The 25,741-nt window shown below is 42.5% G+C and overlaps 2 protein-coding genes across 2 annotated transcripts in view; both read left to right on the forward strand.

Annotated features, from left to right (window-relative positions):
- Positions 1 to 446: 446 nt before the first annotated feature.
- LDHB (lactate dehydrogenase B) lies at positions 447 to 7,008 on the forward strand (the record flags this gene model as incomplete). Its single annotated transcript, XM_080913714.1, has 5 exons — positions 447 to 468; positions 1,757 to 1,930; positions 3,174 to 3,291; positions 4,647 to 4,770; positions 6,660 to 7,008. 5 exons carry the CDS (start codon positions 447 to 449, stop codon positions 6,825 to 6,827), a joined length of 606 nt encoding a protein of 201 aa, XP_080769840.1. The 3' UTR covers positions 6,828 to 7,008.
- A 12,682-nt stretch (positions 7,009 to 19,690) lies between these two features.
- GYS2 (glycogen synthase 2) overlaps positions 19,691 to 25,741 on the forward strand; it is a gene marked incomplete at both ends in the record, with an annotated part of 42,608 nt that continues 36,557 nt past the window's right edge. Inside the window, one exon of the mRNA XM_080913821.1 lies at positions 19,691 to 19,811. Coding sequence (XP_080769947.1) covers positions 19,691 to 19,811 — 121 coding nt within the window. The remainder of the gene's footprint in view (positions 19,812 to 25,741) is intronic.

A 25,741-nucleotide genomic window follows, 5' to 3' on the forward strand; every position in this document is an offset into this window, starting at 1 on the left:
GCCATCTTGACTCTAGCTCCAGAGAACCTGATGTTCTCTTGACTCTGAATGTGGCAAACAAGTAGATTAAAACAAACAAACAAACAAAAAAAAAAAAACCCCAATTTTTTGAAACCATGGAATCATCTTGTATAACCTGGAATCAATTAATTTTTCCTTTTTGTTTGCTTGATTTTTTCCCCCCATTATCTTGCAAAGAAAGTAACTTTGCAATGGCCTATCCTTGGAGTACTTTCTCTCCTTAGCCTTTCTTTCCCTGTTTAGGAAAAGAAAGCTTTCTGAGGATAATTAAGGTCTTGTAACTAAATTACCTTTGGTCATGTGCCAGACCCCACAGCTGGTCACTGAACTATGGATTAGGCAAGTATTCTGCCACCGAGGCGTGTCACACAGTGCTCTATCGCTTACTATCAAAGCTACTGTGTCATGGTGAGCACATTGGTAAAATGGCGGAGCTGTGTTTGATCTGTCAGCTGGAGGACTGCGGCTAACCTTGCCTGGGTGGGGAGTTAAAGCAGTTCTTCAGCACTGGGTCCCGGGACTTGATGGATCATTTCTGTATTCTCCTCCTTTATGAGCCTGGGTTGGGGCTTCCTGAATGGTTCATGCATGTATGGAAACACACGTGCCAGGCGAGTGTCGAGCAGAGATGGCAGGCAGCCGTATTCCGTGTGTCCGTGTCTGCTTCACAGGGGGACTGCCTAATCACCTCTCTTCCAAAGTAAAGCTTTAAAGTGCAAGTTTCCAGGGAGGCGCTAGTGGTGCGTTAAAGTTGGCAAGTGAGTGTGCCAAAAATACCTTCACCAGACTCTACGGAGTGCAGGGGTGGGGCCCGCCGAACCCATTGTCAGCTTTTCTCCAAGGGTGTACATTTCCTTCTCTTTCCAACACAGCCAGGGTAACTTGTGACCCACAGAAATGTTACAATTGTGTCACATAGATGAAGATTATGTTGTTGTCATCCATCCATAAGATAATCTCATGGGTTTCATGATAGTCTATTGGGCAATATCACACTCAAGAAAATGTACACAAACACACAAACACACACACACACACACACACACACACACACACACACACACACACCTTGCTAACTTAGGAATGGCATTGTTTGTGATGACAGCAGCCACTATTCCAGACTGTCAGAATTGGTGGCAATGTGAATGAGTGTGTTAGTCATTGTTCTATGGGTGTAAGGAGACAGAGTGACCACCACAACTCTTTTTTTTTTTTTTTTTAATAAAACACGTAATTGCCTAGAGTTTCCAGGATTTAGTCCATTATCATGTTGAGAACATGGCATCACACAGGCAGACCCGAGAGCTACCACTTGCTCCATAGGTAGAGAGCCTGGGCCTTGCTTAGGCTTCTGAAGCCTCAAAGCTTACCCCCTGTGACACACTTCCTCCAACAAGGCCACACCTTTCAATCCTTCTAATCCTCTCAAGGTACTTCCACTCCCTGGTGACTAAGAATTCGAATATAAGAGCCAATGGGGGCTGTTCTTAGTCAAACCATCACAGTGAGGGCAGGCCTTTATCTTTCTTCGTGAAGCTAGTAGACTTGTAATGCTCCTGAGTATCCTTATAATGCTACATTTGCACGTTTACAGCTTTACAAATGCTTCATTCCTATCTGTCTGACCCGACTGTGAGACTCTTTCTGGCCACATCTCACTCAGGGAAGCAGAAGTTAGAGCCGCCTTCTAATTGACTGAGCAGTTCCAACTTACTTTTGTTCCCCTGATATTTAGTGGATATTCTCACTTACATCACCTGGAAACTGAGCGGGTTACCTAAGCACCGTGTGATTGGCAGCGGATGCAATCTGGATTCTGCTCGCTTCCGCTACCTCATGGCTGAGAAGCTTGGCATTCATCCCAGCAGCTGCCATGGATGGGTCCTGGGGGAACACGGAGACTCCAGTGGTAAGTTTCCTCTGTGCCTCTGGGCTACTCGGAGTGCCCTTAATTCTTTCCCTTGTTCCAAACTATGGTTTCATACATTGCTGTATTCCGGAAAGGGTTCAGAAGTATTCTACTTAACATTATGGGTTCTAGTCCAGCTTGCTTTATCTTTCTGTCATCTGTCCGTTGATCCACCTAGCTATCTTCAGTTTCAGAGATAGAATTGCTCTATATAGCCCTGGCTATCCGGGAACTTGCCATGTAGACAAGGTTGGCTTTGAACTCATCAGAGCTCAAACTCCGTTCATCCGGCTTGCCCATCTCATTGTATTCTCCTTCATCTGTGAATCGGTCATGTCCAAAGTGTGAGAGAAGTCATTCGTTCTTGGGAGTGATTAGACTGATCCATGGTTTTCCTTAAAGCCTACAAGGATGTCTAGTAAGCTTGGCACGGCAGATACTGTGGGCCAAGGTGGCCACTAGTAGGTTAGCTGCCCTACCTGTGTATTTGCATTGGACTGTCTGGTCCATTGTTCATACCTTCTGAGAAACCAGTGTTCTCTGAACATTCCTAAGGATCGTGAGACTGGGATTTCAAAGTCAGTTCCCACGTTTGTTTGTAGACATTCCCCCTTAAATTAAGAGGGCCCTAATTTATATGTTACTGTACTTCCATAATAACTGTATTTGGGTTTATATAGTCTAGATTTTTTTTCTACATCAGAGAAAGAGGGGCTTTTGTTACCAAACAGTCCCCAGGAAAGAAGCTAACATTTCTAAAATTGCATGTTTAGGATCTTCCCAAAGTATGATTCCTTGTTTTCTTTTTTCTTTTTTCTTTTTTTTTTTAAACCAACCTAGAGATTTGGGAAAGAATTCATGTTCTCTGTAAATGATGCCATGACTGTTCCGAGCCACATTTGTTTAAAGCTAAAAGGTCACAAGTAGGGGCTTGAGAAGTGGCTCAGCAGGTAAGGATGCTTGCTGATGTGACAGAGGATCCACATTCAGTTCCTAGAACCGACGGGTGTCTTTAACTCACTCATCAGGACTGTCTGGGCACCTGCACATACCCCCAAACATATATACATGGTGTGTGTGTGTGTCTATTGCTATTTGAAGGCAAATATCAGAGTAAATGTCTCTCCAAAAAGCTCTACCGGGGCCAGTTGCTATGGGAATAGTACCAACTGGTGTTGGGATAATTTGCATCAGAGTTGAGATCTGAAAGGAAAAGCAAAGCTTTTGTCTTGCTTTTTCTCAGTGGCTGTGTGGAGCGGGGTGAATGTGGCTGGAGTCTCCCTCCAGGAACTGAATCCAGAAATGGGGACGGACAATGACAGCGAGAACTGGAAGGAGGTGCATAAGATGGTGGTGGACAGGTGAGTGGGCGGTTCCACTTAAGAGTTCAAGTCCTGTCCTGGCAGATGGAATCACCTGATGAGTCTAGATCTGAGAGGTGGGCAGAGTAGTGTAGACTGGTCAGACGTGCTAGGCAAGTCTCTAGAGAATACAATGTGTGTTCTCAGGAGAAAACGGACAACTGTAGAGACAAATATGGAACCGCCCAGTGAGAGGGGCCTTCCTCAACGAATAAGGCTTGGTTCTTCCACAGAGGGGAATCCTGGGCCCCTTTAGTCACAGAATGTACTTGGGCAGATCGCTCTGTTCTTATCCCCTACCCTTCCCCGTTAGAGATGTCTCCCATCCTAATCTTGGTTTCTGAGCTGTTTTTTATTATCAGCTGTTCTCCATTATGATCTCCCTACCTCAAATAATAGCTCATTTTGAAATACAGCCCATAATTCAGGCTTGGACACAAATCCTGAAGCTACTATAGTGACTGGAGGCAGTTTAACCTTCGGGGTTACCTATCCTCTGGCTCCTCCCAGATGCACTAAGTATAGGTCATCATGCCCCACAGCTTGGCTCTCTGTGGACCCTTTAGTGTGTGTAAAGTGTGAGACCTGTAGGCTTGTCACCATGAAGCCACGTCTCACGCAGGGCCTCACATTGTTCACTGACAATAAGTGTTACTATTTACGAAGAGGTCCTGTTAGGAAGATTGCTAACTCAAATATGGAAGTTTGCCTGAGAATGCCTTTTCCTGGAGAATCGGATTTGCATGTAGCAAAAGTTGAAAAAGGTCCTTGGATTCAGTCAACGCCTCAGTTTTAAAGTGAGAAGATGACGGCTCATTTGAGTGACAACCTCTCCTGCCATTCATTACTTCCTATGTTCGTTAATATATTTGGAAGTATGCTCTTATGTAAATTAGTGTTGAATTTGGGGGGTGGTGGAGAGATTCCATATTTGTAGAGTGTGTACTGGCCTTGTAGAGGACTGTAGAGTTCCTAGCAGCCTTATTGGGTGGCCCATGATTACCTGTAACTCCAGCTCCATGGGCATCTGGTGCCTCCGGTCTCATGATACTCATGATATATCTGTGTGCACCAAATGCACACAGATATACAGACACACGACATGTACACATCATTAAAAAACTTGAAGAATGTACATTCTTAACCACGGTGGCTTTGTAGACGTGTCACTATGTGTCATATTGTCCTCAGGTTTGAATTCAGTTGATATTCTTTAAAAGCATTTTTTTCTCCTTTACTAAGAAAAGGAACTACAGCCACAAAATGTTAAGAGATTGACCAAGGTGACAGTCGGAGACAGAGTGGCGGCCACCCACTGTCAGGTTTCAGTGGTCTCTCCTTGGTCTGTCTTCTAGTGCCTATGAAGTCATCAAGCTAAAAGGTTACACCAACTGGGCCATCGGCTTAAGCGTGGCTGACCTCATCGAGTCCATGCTGAAAAACCTCTCCCGGATTCACCCCGTGTCTACCATGGTGAAGGTGAGAGACCCAGCTGTGAAGCAGAACAGGCTGCCTACTCTTCCGTTCTATAAAGATTCATCTAAAAAGTAAAGACCAGGGAAACTTCAGTCCACAGTCACTTTTGTATCTAGGGTTTATATAAGTATTTTTTTTTTCTTTCAGACCAAAGATTAGGATAACAGCACTTGACTCTGGGAGCTAAGATGTCTGAGCATTTTCTAAGGAATCTTCCTGGTGTGCTATAAAAACTATTAACTATGAATCCTATTCAGAACCTTCCTCTGGTATACCATTACATAAGCATATGCCAGGTTTATTGTAAACTTATGCAGTGAGCTGTAGACAGCCTTTCATGGAGCACTTGATAACACAGCAAATTTAGTTTAAATCAAACTATGGAGCAAACATACAAAAGAGGCAAAAAGAGCCTGAGCTGGGGGCTGGCTGGGGTGTGTCTTGAGAGAAGGCTTATTTTGCATGCATGAGGCTCCAGCTTTGATTCTCCAACACTGTTTAAATCAGGCATGGTGGTGGCAGATTTGTCTGTAATCTGAAGACACAGACAAGGATGGGAGGCTCAAAATCATCCTCAGCTGTGTAGAAAGCTTGAAATGAACCTGGGCTACCTTACCTCCTCAATGAAATCTATTGAGTAGAAGTTTTAGTAAAAGCATTTTTGTAGCAAGTAAGTTCTTTCCACATGTCAGTATCAAGAGTTAAAAAAGAGAATTATGGGAAATAGGTGTGGGATTCCCCAAGGGCAAGCTAGGTGGCTGCACAAAGTAAATTGGCCACTCTGGGTTCACGTGAGAGATCCTGCCTTAATACATAAAGTAGAGACCATCAAGAAAGACATCTGTAAGCACACTCATACGCGCGCACACACACACACACACACACACACTCACACACTCACACATGGGCACTTGCACACACTCAAGCCAGCATACTTGTTCACATGCTTGCATGCACTCGTGCACACTGAGACGTGTACTCACATGCACACCACACATACATAAAGGTAGTTGAGAAGAACAAAGTGGTACCAAATGTTTGGGTTAGAGTGCTGTGGATGGTTTGCAAGGCAAGTGTGGAAAAACTTGAGTAACTGTTGACTTTCGGGGAGCATACAGGAAAATTAAATGTGCTTAATTTTCTCTACTTTGGTGTATATGCAAAAAGTTTTCAAGGCAATAATTTAAATATTAAGATAACTTGTTAAATGAATTAATCTACTATTCGTATAGGGAAATTGACCCTGTAATTCCCTTATTTAAAGTGGCAGGACATTTGACATAGTTAATTAAATATAGCTTTGTAATTAACGAGTTCTCCAACACCTCTCAGGGTTTTCTAAGTCCACTTCAGGGGATCCGATGCCCTTTTTCGGCCCTTGGTGATACCTGTACTCACATAGTACACACAAACTCACAGACACACACAAAAATAGTTTTTGATCTTTTTCTGTTCTGTGTAGCCCCGGCTGTCCTGGAACTTGTTCTATAAGACCAGAGTCAAGCTCAGATCTACCCCCTTCTGCCTCCTGAGTGCTGAGGTGAAAGGCTTGTGCCTCCACTCCAGGCACCAAACAATAAAATCTTAAAAAGTTGATGGCAAGCTATCTATTGAGCAAAAGAGTTAAAAGCCACTTAAAGGTTCATGTAGCAAATTGTATTTAAGAAGAAAACTTTTTTGACTTAAAAACTTAAGTATGGACTGCTTTTTTGTAGCTAGTTTTACAGTCTATAAATATAAAACTGAACACAAAATCCAAGTTTGTGGGACATATAGATCAACCAGATGAATAAAGAATCTGTTCATCAAACTTTCTACAGTTGTTCGGATCCAATGTAATTCTTCCGGTCATTCTTGCCTCGTCTAAATGCTTTCTTTCTCTGCTCTCACAGGGAATGTACGGCATTGAGAACGAGGTCTTCCTCAGTCTCCCGTGTATCCTTAATGCTCGGGGGCTGACCAGCGTCATCAACCAGAAGCTGAAGGACGATGAGGTCGCCCAGCTCAGGAAGAGTGCGGACACCCTGTGGGACATCCAGAAAGACCTCAAAGACCTGTGACTGCCAGGCTCTAGACTGTAGAAATGCAAACTTCCCATGTGACTTTTAGTCTTCAGCCTTGTAATGTAGGTCAGTTTGTTTCTTCCCTAACATGTGATGTGAGCCCACAGATCAAAGCCTACTCTTGTTTGATGTTTGCACTAGGAGCTCCCGAACAAATAAAGTTAGCAATTGCAGCATACTTCTGCATGCCTTTTTCCTGAGCAGCTTGTGAGATGGTGTGTCCGTGTGTAGCCAGCACTAGCCTCGAACCTAAGCTTGTCTGGCCGCAGCCTTCCTGGTGTTGAGATTACAAGCTTGCCGTGTGTTTTTTAGGACTTCTGAAAAGTTGCGATAGGTTTCTTAAATGATTCTTCCTACACCTCCAGTGTCCTTAAATTCCACCATCTATGTCCCTGTAACCATCTTGCAGGCAGTGCTAGAATATTCAGTCATGGTGTGCCCTAGGATTTTCATGTTTTGAGAATATAGTTACAGGTTGTCACCCCATGTCAGTGTTGAGAGGCAGCCCAGGGTCCACTACAAGGACAGCACATGCTTTTGACCACTGAACCATCAGCTATAAATACAGTTTTTAATTATAACCAGAGAAGTAATTAGTGTATGTACCTTTCAGATAAAGTAGTTCATTTAAATTCTGAAAGGAAGAAACCAGTGTGTGAAACTAGAAATACGTTGGAGTCGTCTCTGTTAGTGAAAGAAAATGAACATTTGAGATAAGTCACCCAGACCCAATCGTCAGGAAGACTTTACAATACGGAAACTCAGATGTCTAAGGCAGATTGACCTTTTAATTGGTCCTAGTTTATGTGGGCTACCTAGGACTAAGTTTGGGGACATGTTGCATATAAATAAAAAAATCCACGCTACCACCAGCTACTCTCTGGCCACAGTGGTCTCCCTGCCCACTGTGATCCCCATGCGGAGGTCTGCCCAAATTCCCACAGTTCGCTTGCCACAGAACCAGCTCACATTCCCAGCCATCGGCCCACTGTGGCTAGCTGTCACAAATCTCCATAACTCAGTAAAATTAAAACCAGTGGCTTGTAAATTATCCGTCAGATTTATATCAGTAAATTCTCAGCTCACAAAATGCCCACATAAAGAACTCAAAACTCAACTGATCAGTCCAAGCTGCCCACCCAGACTGGACAAATTGTCCTTTTTCTGTTTTATGGTATCCATAGCTACCTGTGGCCATTACAAGTAGCATGGATTGGGTTCATCCTCTTCATCTTTCATCTCTGACCTAACCCTGTCCTCTCTGAAACTCAGCCCCACCTTCCTTTTTCACTGCCCAATCACAGTCTCTATCTTATATACCTGTATATAAGTACTTGTGCTTCTGATTTTTTTTTTTTTCTGTGCCTTCGGCAGCTGCTGTGCCACTGAACTGTATCACTAGCTCGAGTAGCATAAATGAGAAAATGATGTAGACTACTCAGTACAAGGCTTGCTGGAGAAACAATGTGCTAGAGACAGCAGCCAACACAGGGAAATACTAATATACCAGAAAAAGAGCCAGTTACCCAGTTATGTAAGAAATTAGGATTTGAAAGCATAGTAAAAAAAAAAATCTAGGCACTGTTGCAGTAAATATTAAACATGGCTTATCTCTATATCGGCCCTGAGGTCTCACTCCATGGGCCCGCTTTTAGTACAGAGCCGCATGCATAGACTCTGTCGCCGTCACCGCGGTCTCCATCCACACCATTCTCTTCTCTGGTGGTTTTACTCCTCCCGTTCCAGGGTGTGAAATCCCAACACAAACACAGCTCTAAGGCCCGGAAGCTTTTCATATATGTTTACATATCAAACTCTCAATCCACAAACCCTCTACACAATAAGATTACATCAAATAGACAAAGACACAAACTGCCCTATGTGAGAGGACCTATAAAATCCTTAAGTGTTCATAGCTACTTAACGCCAATTAAGCCCATCTGGATCTAATTCATCCTTCTCAAGGTCTATCTTGGAGCTTCTCTTCCTCCTTCTCTCTTGGTCCTCTCCCGTCTTTTGATCTCTGACCCACTATCTCTCCACCACCTTTACTCCGCTCATCCACCAGGCTCTCGTCTTTATTTTGCTAATTAAAAATGGAATGGCTTTGAAGTCACGAGTATGTGACTAGGTGGCCCTTCTTGGGGAAGTGGAATTAATACAAATGGCCTCAGGACCATCTACATTTCCCCCTTTAGTCCAGTTAAAAGGCTCTTTCCCCTCAATCATGGAGTGAGCACAACTATTACCATTTTACAGTTCATGAAGTATAAGACAACCTTAAAACCCAATCTACCGATTTTGTCTATTAATTAAAGTACTTTGTCATTTATCTTCAAAGACTATAATTCTATACCTGACTTATATCTTGATTTTAGTTTGTATGTAACCTGAAAACCTCTCCTTTAGATCTAATTTAACTTAATGCCAAACTAGGTGGGTTATTAAAAAAATTATTCAGGTTGATATTAACTATGTGTAAAACTATTCATAAATGAGTTAAAATCATAGTGATAGATGATTTTTTTACCTAGAAAATAGAAAAAAATCTTTAATTTACTTTTTAAAATCTTCTTTTAAAATTGTTTATTTATGGGGGTTGCACGCCATGGCTCATGCGTGGAGGTCAGAGAACAACTTGCCAGAATTGGTTGACCACTTTTATTATGTGTGACCTGGGGATTGAACTTGGGTCATCAGGCTTGGCTGCAAACACTTTTACTTGCTGAGTCATCTCACAGGCTCTCGATTACATTTTGAGCTCCATAATGATATATGAACCATCTTTATCTTTTCCTTTTCCTGTTCCTTGTCAATTCATTTGTGCTGACAGCAAAATAAGACTTTACGAAGTCAAAACCAAGAAATTAGTTGACAGAGGAAGAACAAATTCACACATCCCCAAGAGACTGGCATAATTTAATTTATTTTAAAACTAAAAAATCTCATTACTAAGAATTGGAGGCTAATAGACAGACATGCCACAGTATTCCAAAGTGAATCTAGATTTGTGTAAAAACATCTAAGAAATATAGGAAGCATATTTCATGAACAGTTCAAAGGGTTAAATGACAAGGGGAATATTTATCCCTAACAAGGAGTAAAATGTAAAACAAAAGGTTATGACAATGCATTGCAAGACCCTGGTTCTCTCTGCTTTGTTTACAAGATACTTAGCTGCCTGAATCTCAAACCCCTGCTGGCTGTCAGGTTTGCCCCCAGCCCTTAAGGAAGGTGAAGTCTGTTTGGAAATGCGGGAGCGCCTCAAGCCATCAGCAGCTGTTGCTTTCAATTCCCTGACTGATTCTAATCAGCTGAATATTTATAAGAACAATGTGCAGGATATTTTTGGCCATGCTTAAAAATAGCTCATACCTCCTAGCTCCACACGTTGCAAACAGGCACCTTGGGGTGCTCTTCCTTGACTTTTAAAATGGAATTAAAAGTATTTCTATTTATTACCATTGCTGTCTTTAATGTTAATTTGCAGCCAGGGCAAGAGAAAAGAGTGCTGACACAGTGCTTATTACAAATAGGCTTTCGATAGACATTTCAATTGCGTGTGAACAAAACAAATGTTGATAGTAAGAATCTGTGGGAGGGGCACTTGCAGGGAGGAGGGGTTTTATGAGGGAGGAAACCTGATAAGATTGGGTGGGACTATGATCAAAACACACTACATACACATATAAAGTTGCCAGAATAGATTTAATTTTAGAAAGCTAATGATAACCCTACATGTTATATAATATTCATATAGATGATGACAAATCATGGTTTCCTATGTTAACTTTCTACATAGTTTTAAGGTTATTTTCTTTTTATGTGTGTTTTTACCTGCATGTATATTTGTGTACTACATGTGTACTTGGTGCCCACATAGGCCAGAAGAGGCTTCCAGACACCTCTGGAACTGGAGTTTTAGATGGTTGTGAGCTACCATATGTATGCTAGGAATCAAACCTGGGTTCCTAGGAAGAACAGCCAGTGCTCTAACCACTGCACCACTAGTCCAATCCTCTTAAATTTTTAATGCTTTGAAAGTTCAACAGTGTATTTATAAATCACTCTAGATGACAGGACCCATTTCAAACACCTCAACTCTCTCGGTCATAATAAACAGTAAGGGCCTTTATATGTTAAAAACACAGATCATTTGGGCACCCAAACTCATTTAAAGAGAAGAACCAGATCTACGGAGGAGTTGGTTTGATATTTATGAACACTGGGAACGGAACCGACCTACTTTCCTGTTTCACACAGACAAATAAGAAGCAATGGCAGGAGCCAGAGAGATGGCTCAATGGTTAAGAACACTTGCTGCTCTCACAGAGGGCCTGGGTTTGGTGCCCAGAGCCTACCTGGCAGCTCAGTGCCATCTGTGACTTCAGGACTAGGGTTCTTCATGTTCTCCCCTGACTTCCACATGAGAAAGTTCCGAGGGTGAGTTGTACTGTAATGAGCGTTAAGTTATGATAGCACCCACTTTTAATGCTGATGTTTTATTCCTGTTGTTACTTTTCCATCACTAGAAGTCCAGTCAGTGCACTATCCACTGCACCACAGAGCCACCTCTGTTATTATTATTTTAACTTGACTTTCTCATCATTCTTTGGTTCATTGAGAACAGCTTTAAGCGCTGTCTTTAAAAATCCAAGTGCAATGAACACATGGAGAAGCCACACCAGTCATTCCAAATACTCAGCGAGAGCCCATGCCTCCCCCGATTTCTTCTCCAGTTATCTCTCTCTCTCATGCTGCGTGATGATCCACCCTCCTCTGTCGCTCAGTCACATGGTCACATGATTTACTACCATCAGAAATGCCCGTTATTCTGTCAAGTTACCTTGAAAGTTGGTTCACTGATCCCAGGATTCAGCAACGAAGTAGCTAGGCTACTAATCAATACCGCTCCTAGCCAGAAGCACCACAACTTGGGGCGGGGGAGGACTTTGAGTCCTCCCTCAATATAAAAATCGCCATTTCAAAATCTAAACAAAAGTGAGAGGCCAAAGGACAGTAGCAGCAAACACTGCCCGGCTCCACACTATGTGCCAGGAGATGGGGGACCCCCAAGGATGGACGCAGCACACTCTTTACTGAGGTTGGCACTGAGGTCAGCACCACACATTGCTGTGGCATACAGTACAACAGAGCCAGCTGGGAAGGAGCACGGAGATTTGGCAAGGATAACCTCCGCGACTAGAATTTAGGAAAGCTGGGCTCTAGGTGACATTCAGTCTCGGAGTTGAAAGATTAAGGCCACATGTAAAAGGTGTGACACACACACTATTCTAGGCAGAGGGCATACTATCAGGGCAGGAAGAGACAATGGCCCCAGTGCAATGTGGGATATGACCCTGGGGATGCCGAGCTGACTGCTAGAGGCCAAAGGCTGGTGGAGGTGCTGAGGTTGCGACTATAGCACTCCGTCATTTGGCAAGACTGTGGTGGTTCAGTCACACGCAGGCATTTAACAGTCTGCAGGGGATGCCGGTAATGTTTGAGAACTTGATTGTTACAGATATCAGGTTTACTAAATTTATAAAAACACATATTCCTAAGAAACTCCAAAAGAGTGATATTAACATGTTTCATCATAATATAAATATTGGGCACTGGAGAGATGTCTCAGTGGTTAATAGTGCTCATTGCTTTTGCTGAGGACCCTGGTTCAATTCCACTCACACGACAGCTCACAAGTCTGTAATTCCAGTTCCCGAGGATCCAATGCTATCTTCTGACCCTCCTTGGGCCCTCCATGAATACGGTGCACAGAAATACATGTAAACAAAACATTCATACACTTAAATAAATATTTTAAACGTACAACATGAATTTTGGGAGGAGGGTGGATGTGCTTGTGTCTAAGATTCTTAAAAGAAATAAAACTATTAAATAATAATTAAATTATTTTCATCTACAGCAAAGCTTATGCTTTAAATTAAAACACAAATATTTTCTTTATTCATGGTCTGTGAAGCGGCAGCTCTAGTTTAAATTGTGGATGAAAACATTCGACCCAGTCAAGAAACTTGAGACCAAAAGGAATGGACTTCCCTGAAGGAGCCTCATGGTCCTGCCTGGCAAAGGGTTGTCAGTCTTCTTCCAAATGACACCATGTCTCTGCATTTCCTCTTCTTCCCCTTCACTTTGAATGTTTTCAAACCCCCGATGTTCTTGTTATCTTACTTGTGACAGTTGACATTTTACTGAGGCTTGGAAACCAGAAGGTACCCAACCTGTATATGAAGGACTTACTGCGCACCAGGATATGAGTCGGGTGCTGGTGACAGGGAAGAAGGCACAGGGAAGCCCAGTGGGAAAGAGAAACTACTAAGATAGTTACACAGTAAAGGAATGACAGCAGCCATGACAAAGCACACAGCAAGGTAATCGTGAGAGACAATGCCTGAAGTGTGAGTTTAAGAATACTGTGAGCTATTCCAGAAATAAAGAGGCGTTGTGGGAAGAAGCAAGGGGAAGGGCCAGGGAAACAGCCATGGAAGTTTACCATAAGAGCTAATATGGCAAGAAAATGGCAAGAATCATAAACCTAAAGGAGTCAATGGCAACTAGGATTTTGAATCTGAGTGGGATCTATGTTTTTCACAGAGCACTTTAGCGGTCACATGGGTGAGCGCTTCCATGGTGACAGAGACCATACAGGAATGGCAAGCAAGTGGGCTTCCTGGAAATGGCCCAGTGTTCTGCATGGCTGTGATGGGTGCACTCTGGAGAGGCACAGCCCAGAGACTTCATCCCAGGATTGCTTCTCACTGCTGATATGCCTTTCCTGCTGCCATGACATTGCCTAATGATTTCTGGATATCAGACCACCCTCGAGGCAAATTTCCTGCAGATCAATGGAAGATGAATTTTTATGAATTAATGTTAGATGAATTAATGACTTTATAGCATTCTTGATTTGATTCAAATAGTTTTAGGAAGAACGTTTAAGGAGATGGTTTTAGTTGTTTTGCCAGAAAGATGTAATAAAGTTAGTGCCCCTTCTTCATAGAATAGTTAGTAAAGGCTGAATAATAAGGAACACAATGATCTTTCATAAATTACACTAAGAAGAGAAATAGGCTTAGAACAAATTTGTGACTGAGGAACAACATTCATTCTAGCTTAGGTCCATGAGGTCCCAGGTGTGCACTATGTGAAGGAAAGGCCTCGTGAAACTGTTGCTTTGAACTTAAAATGAGCTTATAGAATGAAACACTGCTTTGAACTATCAACATCCTTCCGTGATTCCCCTTTTGTGTAACATTTTATCTATGAGGTAGTTTTCTAATGAACTTTTGTCTACGAAGGTATAAAAAAACTGAGAGGAAAAATGTTCTGCTTCATCTAATATATATATATATATATATATATATATAGTATACTGTATGTATACATATATTTATATATGTACATATATATGTGTATAGGTATATGTGTATGTATATAAATATGCATGTGCATGTGTAAAAATTGATGGAAGGGGTGGTTGGGCCCAGCCAAAGTCTGTCTGTGTGTCTGTGCGTGCACATGTTTAAGTGGCACAAGCAATGGTCAAGGTCACAGAAAGCAGAATAACAAATTTTCCAGTTGAATTTCCTGGTGTAAGAGAGCCTTACACCTAATCCTAATTCTGCCTTGACCCTTTCTGTGATGATTATCTCTAACTATCAACTTGACACAGGCCTGCCTATGGGTTACTTGATGTGAGCACTCAGCCCTCCAAAGACTCACACATGGGGTATGGTTGTCCATTGACATACTTTGAAGAAGTGATTGGATCATGAGGTCTCTGACCTAGTCAGCAGGTTAAATTCTTGATAGACTCATGGAATCATGGAAATTGTTGTTTAAGATCCAAATACTAAACAATTCGCTTCTGTTGCAGTTTTTAAAACATGCAGATGATGCTGCCCCCAGAAAAGACAGTAGTTTACAGTCTAGAACCTGTCACTGAAATGGAGGCTTTGTGTCCTCTGACTCCAGGTATCCTGTCATGTGCTTATCAATATTTTGCTTTCTATAGGGCAAACTCTTGGTGAGAGCCTTCCAGTGGGTCCTTGTTATGACTCGGATAAAGCCCACACACCCGACTTTCTTTGATTATTTCTTTGATTATCTCTTTCCTTGGTTCATCTGTTTGCAATCTCCTCTCCTCTCCCCTTGATGTTCATTAGGACTTGAGTTCCAGGCATGCTGGTTATCCTTCTGTCACTGTGAGAATAGAAGCCTTTAGGACCACTTCTCTCAGATTCTCAGGAACTTGTCATATTCCTGCTGTGACATTATTTCCTGGCCTCCACGGATCCCGGTTTCTGTCTGGTGTCACTGCTTGCCATTTCATAGACTTTGTCAGGAACACTGTGGTACCTGACCCACTGTGGCTTATCTATGCTTCACACAATTACAGTCTCTATGTCTACATGAAAGCAGAGGCTACTAGTGAGTAAAAGTAGCCTGGGCCACTGGGCATGGTGGTACAGACAGGTGGGTCTCAAAAGTTTAAGGCCAGTCTGGTCTATGTAGTAAGTTCAAGGACAGCCAAGACTATATAGAGAGACCGTGTTTCAAATGACCAAACAAACCAACAGAACCAGAAAATATCCTGGGCCACCAGAATAATGCACATAATATATCCTTCATTAAAATGTCCCGAATAACCCAGGATGTGATGCACAGGTGGATCTTAATCAAGCCTCAGAAGCCCTAAAGATGGACAAGATTCCAACATGTCTCAGCCAATGTGCTTTCCCAAGTGTATCTGGGGACCTCTGCTGGCCCAGCTAACACAGACTCAAATAGAATTATTATGCTTGTCTCATCCTCTTGCTTCTTTCCCCTGACTGGCAAAATGCTAAGACAGCCGTGAAACTGGGACTCAGCATCCTTTGAGCATCCTTCCTCCTCTGTCTTTGTCAGGACAGCTCTCTTTCATCTCCCAGCTCCTTGCTTTGTATTTTCCATATAAACTTCATAGTTTGTAAAGGAAAGAACTTTGATAATGAATACTCTTTTCTCTCTCCCTCCCTCCCTTCCTCCCCTTCTCTCTCTCTCTGTCCAGATTGCTGCCACTGTGCATATATACATCATGTCACTGGTATGGATTGGTGGGGATATAATTGTCAGTAATGCCTTATATAGTTCCATGGGTTCCATGTATTTTGTCTTAAGTAGCAACTTTGAAAATGGTATCCACCACTACAAAAGCAAAGGTTTGGCAAAGCGTTCTCTTCACATCGAGAATAACAGTAAAAGTGTTGCCCATCTGTGCCTCAGAGGGCATCATTAGGAGATGTCCTCGAACATGGCAGAACTTGCCATGAGAAAGTAAAAGGGGAAGTAGGAACTTTTTGAAAAGGTAATCAAGCTTGGGTCGGAGAGATGGCTCAGCAGTCAAGAATGCTCCCTTGGTTCCTGGCTCCCACATACAAACTATAACTCCGGTTCTAAGGGATCTGAAACCCCTCGGACTGTGTGGGCCCTCTCATACATGTACACACACATCAAGACACAAATAAAAACAACACAGACATTTTAAAAGTTCAAAATACCAAGAGTGGAAATGTATAAAACAACCATGAGATGCTGTGGTTACACTTTTGAAAGCTATTTTATTTACTTTGTGTATAGTGTGTTTGTGTGTGTAATTTGCTAAGCACAAGCTAAAAGGCTTATTTTTTACTAAGCTTAACTACGACCACTCAGAGACAACCATTGTTAAGTTTACCACAGAGCCTTCTAGCCTGTTGATTTGTCTTCTATTCACAAACGTGCTTATGAGGACTGCCATCAAGACTCAGGACCTGCCTGCACACTGCTGAGCCCCCAGAGAAGTCTTGCAAGAGCTCTTCCACCTGAGCCCATGGAGACAGAACAGAGTCACTGCTGTCAGAACTCACTACCTGCCTGCAAAGAAACAAACATCCAGAAGCAATTTCCTTCCTGAGCCTATGGGCCCTTAGATCCACACAAGAGACAGGCTCCAGTTAGAGACAACAAGAGCACATATAATCACAGACAACAAGATGACAAGTGGAAAGCGAAAGAACCTAAGCAATGGAAACCAAGACAACCTGGCAACATCAGAACCCAGATCTCCCACCACAGCAAGTATTGGATTGCCAAACACACCAGAAAAAAAAAAAAAAAAAAAAAAAAAAAAAAGACTTAGACTTGAAATCGTACGTCATGATGATGATGGAGATCTTTGAGAAGCTCATAAATAGCTCATTTAAACAATTATCGGAGAACCTGGAGAAATCACTCAAAGAAGTACAGGAAAACACAACCAGACAGATGAAGGAATTGAAAACGGAAATAGAAACAATAAAGAAAACACAAAAAGAGACAACCCTGGAGAAGGAAAACAAACGTTCGTATGAGTGGTTACAGACGAGTCAGCCTCTGTTTGCTCTACTTTTTATCCTGATTCTATTATGTGCTTTCAAATATGCTCATTCTCCTAAGGTCATCTCTTCAAGTATTTTATGTAATTAAACATTCATAGTACTATACTCAAAATAATTTTTAAAAAGTTTCCTCCCACTCCATCACCCTGCAATGGTAACCCCTGCCCTAGGGGCAAGTTTGACTAGCTCTTTATAAACACTTTGTAACCAAGGCTGAGTACTCCTTAGGACTGTTCTACAAGTCATCTCCTAACTTCTTTTGAAACTATGTTAGCACAATGACATCTATGGGAATTATTCTGTATCAGTAGATAGGTCTAGTAACTCAGTAACACTCGCAGAAGTTCACATAACTGAGACCTGGCTGCCTAGACTGGACCCCACTAGAGACTGATCTACAACCGAGCACTTGAGATCTTAGCCAGTAGCCCTGTGAGTTAACTCTGCAGCCCACTCAGGGCTGGAAGAGCTGTTGCTGAGACCACAGCAAACCTAAGGCCTCCTCCTCCCTGACACCACTTTCTCACCACCTTCTGTTCAGTTTTACTGCGATCTGTGTTTGCAGAACCCTCAGGGGTTAAGTCAATACACAAACAATTTCTTCAAAGAGACAGCCATGTTGAGCGTGTGGCACATAGGCACACAGTTGTACTGTCATAGTACTGGATTTTCTCAACATTTATTATTATTATTATTATTATTATTATTATTATTATTATTATTATTATTATTATTATTATGTGCATGTGTGTGCATGCGCATGTGTAACAGAATGTAGGCATGCTGGTCACAGCATACATGTGAAGGTCAGAGGACACTGTGCATTCAGTCCTCTCCTCCCCCAACTTTCATAAATTCTATGGATCAAACTCAAGTCGTCTGGCTTACTGCAAGATCCTTCACCCACTAAAACAACTCACTGGCCCTTTGACTTGATTTTTAAAGTTAGCCCTATAAGCTCTTCTGTCAAACTTCAAACACATAAAGTATGTAATTATAGACATGTTCATAGGTAAAGATAAGATTTTTTTTTGATGTCACCGAATCCTGGATGACAAACATATATTCTACTTCATCTCTGTAGCTAGTGTATTGATACTATATGATAAAGTATGACTTTACTCACCTTGAGTCATTAGACGGGCTTAAGTAAATAGACCGACTCTAAATGATGTTGCTAAAACCTAATAAAAATTTCTATGCTGTATTAACAATGTAGTTTTGTGCGAATTTTAAAAATTCCATTTTTAACGTTTCTCTATTGCGTTTCCCTTGCGGGTGGTGTGTCCTGTGTGGGCATGTGTGCTTGTATCACAGCACACGTATGAAGGTCCGATGATAACTTGCAGAAGCCAGCTAGCTTTTTCTGTCACCTGGGCCCCAGGATCAAATTCAGGTCATCAGGTTTGGCAGCAAGCTCTTTTATCTGCTGAGCCATCTCAATGGCCTGATAATTCTAAAAATTTCAAACAAGAAGAATATTTGGGGGCGACTTTCAATTTTCTGAAGGAAGAAAGACATAATAATGAATAATGCTGATAGCAAGCTGGATGTGGAGAGGGCATGGTTAAAAAGCAAGCGTGCTTGTAACTGTCTGTCGGGACTATTAATGTGTGGAAGGTGGTGTGTGTGTGTGTGTGTGTATGTGCATGTGTGTTTGTATGTGTGAGCACTGTTGCACACTGACCTATACGGAAGAAGCAGTATACAGCATTGACTGATGATGTAATCCTGGTGAAAGTTCAGAGTCTAACTTCTTCTGTAACTTTCCCCCACATTTTAATACTTTCCTGACCAACGAATTAGGAAATACTATCAATCCCATAATACTTGACATTTAAAATTCACAAATGTGACTAAAGTTCATTTCTCTTTAGCCATTAAGATAGACCCTTTTAATTGTCAACCTTTCATCAACCAAAATTACATTCTTTATGTGTTATACAGAAAGACCCTGTGGTTTAAGCTTTCATATACAGAGAAAGTATGGTATTTAACGAGAATCAAGAAGTAGGCACACGCTCAGGTGGAGTCTAGGCACTGCCACGCAGGCTGTGGAACACTGCTTGTGTCTGAGAGAAACTCCTGCTTGTGTTTCTGCAGATGATAAAATACATACGCAGAGGGTAGGAGTTTGGTCCAAAGGCCAAAGGGCTGGACTCTTGTCATGTTCAGTTTGTCCTCTGGCTACCTGCCCTGCTGTGAACAGTCAGGTTTCACTTATGATTTTTTTGGGTGTCTGTGGATTATAACTGTGAGGTATTGCCCTCCCCAGACCTGCCCTGAAAGGCACACTTCATCCAGCTGTGAGTTCATGTGACCTCACCTTGCTGGTTCACCCTGTAGAGGAGATCCCAAGACTGACACCTCTCAGTTTGTGCTCAGTGCTGACTACAGTCAGCTGAAACAGGTCCCCAACGGCACAGGACATCCGGACGAAGAATGCTCAGGGGCCGCTCCTTGTCTGTGACGTCCCTTGGTGGACTCCCTGTGTGGGAAGCTGACAGACTCCCCGTGGAAGACTTACTGCTCTTTGAAGTTTCTTGGGAAGTGACCAACAAAGGTTTGTACTACTCCTAACACTGGCCATGTGTGGGCCGGAGGAACAAGGTTCGGAGCCACAGGGGACCTCAGTGGTTAGGCTCTGAAGATGTCTGTAGGTCGGAAAACCCTTTTCAACAGGCGATGAAAACATAAACCTGTGTGTGGGGTGAAGAGGGAGAGAATCAGAAAGGGTAGTGAGCAGCTGAAAATACATGTTAAAGTTAGAAATGTAAATGAATGTCATGGCAAAGCAGGAATTTAAAACTTGCTATTTTGTCTGAGCATTTTCCTTATGAATAAAAAGCAAACTAAGGAATTCTTTTATTAGAGGAAAAGCTGTACGTTCTCAGGACTAATCAGAAACGTTACCTCTTGATGCTGTTAGTGGTTATATGAAAAATTCAATAAATGCTTCTAAGAGGTAAAGGTAAGATTGAAATTAGAGTTTTGTTTAAATTGTGTTCTACTGAGAAAGATAAAACTAACCTTTCTCCAATGCTGCACATATACAGATTTTTTTTTTCAGTGAAGGCTAAGGCAACTTAAGTGATTTTCCCAATAGAGGCATTTTTAGGGCTATGTGAAAATCGATTCTTATATGTTGATACCTTCTGGTTTAAGGATGTTGACACATGAGCTCACAGTTTAGATTTGGTTGGCCTGGAACCCACAGATTCAAGTGCTGGGATTGAAAGTGTGTGCCATCATACCTGGCTTAAAACTCAAGGGAATGTTAACAGGTGAATAGGTTTCGAAGCCCGAGCTCCCCAAGATCCTCCAGAGCCAGGCAGAGAGGTGAGCGGACAGGCTAAATGACAGTTTGAAGATGGGAGTTGAGAACGATGAGAATTCTATTTCCTTACACCTGCTGAGAGTCAGCACAACGTCAGAGTTAGGATTACATTTGCCGAGGCTGCAGAGATAGTTCAGTCAGTAAAATGCGTGTCTGTCAGGCATTAGGGCCTGGGTTCCATCCCTAGAACTCAAGTGGAAAAGCTGGGTGTGGCTACAGATCCCTGTTGTCTCAGGGCTGTGGAGGTGGGGACAGGTGGGCCCCAGAGGCTTACAGGCCAGCCAGTCTGGCAGAGTGGGTAACCTCCAGGCAAGTGACAGACCCCACTTCACAAATCAAAGTCAACAGGACATTGGTGACCTCTGGCCTATATGTGTAGGTGCACATGCGCTCACATGTGCACCCACAGGAACATGTACCCGCACGTGTACCATGCGCATCATGTGTATGCCCACATACGCAGGACTGTATTTGAACTCTGTCCTGGTATCTGCCTTGTGATGACTGTTCAAAGTTCCTCAGTACGCATTTAGGAAATCCGTAAAAGAAAGGTCAGCAGTGGGCGCCTCTGTTTAGAAGCCCACAGAGTAACTCAAAGGATGAACGCTTTGTCCTCTGTACTAGCGAGGGGAGCAGAGACTCGGGCCTCAGCACAGAGAAGGGGAGTGCTGTATACACAGCTCTTTCAAATGCCCCTTTCCACTCACCATTCCGGTCTCTACGGTTTCTGAATCAGGCCAAGACTCTTGGGAACAGGGCCACCACTACTGTGCATGCGTCCCAGAGGCTCCCTGGAGGGAAAGGTTTTTTCTGCAGAGTACACAGGGACTCCCGGACAGAGCTTTAGGAGGGGAAAGGCTGGGGAGGGGTTAGCACTGGGAATCAGTTCAGAAGACCCATGCACAAGCCCTTGACACCAGAATGGCCCCTTTTCCTTCCTTCCCTCCATTGAACAAACATCAATGGGAAGTTAGAATGGATCGCTCATGAAAACTGGAGTCTTGCATGGTGCTGACCTCAGCTCTAGAGAAGTCCCTGGCACAGAGAACATATTCATTTGGCTTTTTTATTTTTAAAAACATTTTATTTTTGCTTATATGTATGAGTGTTCTGTTTGCAAGCATGTAGGAGCACATGAGCAGAAAAGATTAGAAGAGGATGTCCAACCTCTCGGACCGGGAGTCACCGAGGGTTGTGAGCTGCCGTGTGAGAGCTGGAGTGGTACCCAACTAGAGCAGCAAATGCTTTTCCCTTATGATCCATCTCTTCTCACCTGTTAATTGGCTTTAAAAGTGTTATCTATTGGTGGGTGGGTGGACGAGCCAGAAAGATGGCTCAGCAGTTAAGAGCAATGGCTGCGCTTTCAGAGGTCCCGGGTTCAATTCCCAGCAACAATATGGTAGCTTACCATCATCTGTAATGAGGTCTGATGTCCTCTTCCCGCATGCAGGTGTACATGCAGATAGAGCGCCCATATACACAAAATAAATATTAAAGAAGTGTTATCTATTCATGTTGACATCTTGGACATAACTTCAGTATTTTCAGTCTGTTTTGTTTAGATAATGAATTTATCCCACACGAATCATTGTGACCATAGCTCCTTTTAAAAATCTAGCTTGAGTCTGTAGCCCTGTCAGTTTGTGGATACAATATGAGGCGCCTTAGCGCTCACAAATCAGCCTCTTCTGCTTCATAGCTGAAAGGACACACGGGGCACCTGGTGACCCCACAACTGGCAAAGAGGGGAAGAACATTTTGTCTCGTGACATACAACAACCAAATAATAACTAAATACTAAAAGCATCCCATAGGTGGAAAACTTTGACTTATGGTCAAATATCAGAGATTTTTGACGCTTTTAGAAAAAACAAAACAAAACAAAATCTTAGGCTATCTAAATACCACCTGCTTCATGAATAAAGAGAACACAGTGTGTTCTGGCCACCGTACGGTAATCTGTGGCAATCAAAGAAGCGTATTCATATTAAAAAAAACCAAAAGACTTTTAAAAACAGGTTTCTTTTTTATTATTAAGTTTTATATGTATGCGTGCTTGCGTGCATGTAAATCACTGTACTGTGTACATGAAGTATGCACCGAGGCCAGAAGAGGGCATCTGCATCCCTGTGAATGGAGTTACAGGCAGATGTGATCACGTGGGTGATGGATGGGAAATGACCTTAAACCCTGAGTCATTTCCAGTCCCACAAGAGACATCTGAGGGAGGCAAAACAATTCTCCAGGCCAAGGATTTTTCGAGTGAATGAGAAAAATACGGAGAATACAGCAAGGGAAGTCATCAGAGTTGTGAGATATTATTCTCAAAACAATCTGTCCTGGCTGTGCACAGCAGCCTCAAGTGCACAGCAGCCTCAGGTGCACAGCAGCCTCAGGTGCACAGCAGCCTCAGGTGCACACCAGCCTCAGGTGCACAGCAGTCTCAGGTGCACAGCAGCCTCAGGTGCACACCAGCCTCAGGTGCACAGCAGTCTCAGGTGCACAGCAGCCTCAGGTGCACAGCAGCCTCAGGTGCACACCAGCCTCAGGTGCACAGCAGCCTCAGGTGCACAGCAGCCTCAGGTGCACAGCAGCCTCAGGTGCACAGCAGCCTCAGGTGCACAGCAGCCTCAGGTGCACAGCAGCCTCAAGTGCACAGCAGCCTCAAGTGCACACCAGCCTCAGGTGCACAGCAGTCTCAGGTGCACACCAGCCTCAGGTGCACACTGGCCTCAGGTGGTTGCTTTCTGTTCATTTATCCATTTATTATTACAACTGTCCAGCTGTTGTTTAGTAAAGAGCACCAAGTGTTTACACGGTGTCAGGCAGTTGGGGGTAGATAGACAGGCTTGAGTGGTAAAGAATTGATCCCAGTTCTCTGAAATGTACAGACTTGCAGGAAGGTGGGTCACTGCTGTGCATTTCATCATCCAGGGTGATGAGTGTGAGGGCAGAACAAGGCTGTAGACTTACTGTGTGTGGGTGGTTAGGGCAGAATTCCCAAGCCCAGTCAGGCATTAAGGGAAAAATGTCTAGTGGAGACATTTATGCTGAGACCTATGGGCTGAATCACTGTGGGACAAAGACAGTGAAGAAGGCAACCAGGCAGAGAGAGTGGTGTGTGTGTGTGTGTGTGTGTGTGTGTGTGTGTGTGTGTGTGTGTGTATGTGTGAACCACACACCCAAAAAGCATGGTGTGTGAACCAAGACACATGGTGTATCCTGTTTAGAGACCCAAGAGAGAAAACAGAAATCTGTGCAGAGATCAGAGACCAGCCAGGACCAGATTGTGAAACTCCTGATGAATTATTACCTCTAAGGAGATAAACCTAATATCCACAAATGACAGAACAGCATTTGCCACTATGAGCCCTCTTTGTTTTACTTATAATCTTCAGCCATATCTAATTTCCTGAAAGTCACATCATTTTGTCCTTCACTTCTTTTTTTTTTTTTTTTTTTTTTTTTGGTTTTTTTATTATTCCTTTTTTTGTTTTTTTAAACTTTATTTTTAAAAAAACAAAGATAAAAGAAAAAATTTTAAGTATTTTTGCATAAGTGTATACAAATACATTTTTGTCAGTGCTTGGCTTTTTTTTTTTTTTTTAAGGTTTGATATTCTGCATTAAGGTCTTACTAGTTATAATGAGCAAAAAGTACATGTAAAACAGGATGTAACCCAGAATTAGTCAAAGTATTCTTGGTGTGTAAGTATTGAGTATAATGTTTTTTTTTTTTCTTGAACTTCTGTGAGTTGTTTCTGGGGTAGGCCAAGCTTTCTGGGGTTAGTATCTCATTATCAGTGACTGCATATTATGTCTGTTCTTTTGTGACTGGGTTATCTTACTCAGGATGATATTCTCTAGATGCAACAACCATTTTCTTAAGAATTTGGTTAAGTCATTGTTTCTGATGGCTGAGTAGTACTCCATTGTGTAAATGTACCACAATTTTTGTATCCATTCATCTACTGAAGGACATCTGGGTTCTTTCCAGCTTCTGGCTATTATAAATAGAGCTGCTATGAACATTGTGGTGCACGCGTCTTTGTTGTATATTGGAGTGTCTCTGGGGTATATGCCCAGAAGTGGAATAGCTGGATATTCAGGTAGTACTATGTCCAATTTTCTGAGGAATCTCCAGACTGATTTCCAGAGTGGTTGTATCAGTTTACAACCCCACCAACAGTGGAGAAGTGTTCCTCTTTCTCCACAACCTCGCCAGCATCTGCTGTCATCTGAGTTTTGGATCTTGGCTAATCTGACTGGTGTGAGGTGGAATCTCAGGGTTGTTTTGATTTGCATTTCCCTGATGGCTAAGGATGTTGAGCACTTCCTTAGATGTTTCTCAGCCATTCGATATTCCTCAGTTGAGAACGTTTTGTTTAGCTCTGTACCCCATTTTTAATAGGGTTGTTTGATTCTCTGGTGTCTAGCTTTTTGAGTTCTTTGTATACCTTGGATATTAGGTCTCTATCTGATGTGGAGTTGGTAAAGATCTTTTCCCATTCAGTTGGCTGCTATTTTGTTTTCTTGACAGTGTCCTTAGCCTTACAGAAACTTTGCAATCTCACTAAGTCCCATTTGTTAATATTTGACCTTAGAGCACGAGCCATTGGTGTTTTGTTTAGAAAAATTTCTCCTATGCCTATGTGTTCTAAGGTTTTCCCTACTTTCTCATCTAATAGTTTCAGTGTATCTGGTTTAATGTGGAGATCTTTGACCCACTTACACTTGAGCTTTGTACAAGGAGATAAGAAAGAGTCTATTTTCATTCTTCTGCATGCTGAGTGCCAGTTGGACAAACACCATTTGTTGAATAGGCTGTCCTTTTTCCATTGAATGTTTACAGCTCCTTTGTCAAAAATCAGGTGACCATATACGTGGGGGCTCATTTCTGGGTCTTCTATTCTATCCCATTGATTCACGTGCCTATTTCTGTACCAGTACCATGCAGTTTTCAGCACAGTTGCCTTGTAATACAGCTTGAGGTCAGGGATAGTGATTCCCGCAGATGTTTTCTTGTTGTTGAGGATGGATTTTGCTATTCTAGGTCTTTTGTTATTCCAGATGAAATTGCACATTGCTCTTTCCAACTCAATGAAGAACTGGGTTGGAATTTTGATGGGGATTGCACTGAATCTGTAGATTGTTTTT

The sequence above is a fragment of the Micromys minutus genome, assembly GCF_963924665.1.
Source record: "Micromys minutus genome assembly, chromosome: 3".
Classification (NCBI taxonomy): domain Eukaryota; kingdom Metazoa; phylum Chordata; class Mammalia; order Rodentia; family Muridae; genus Micromys; species Micromys minutus.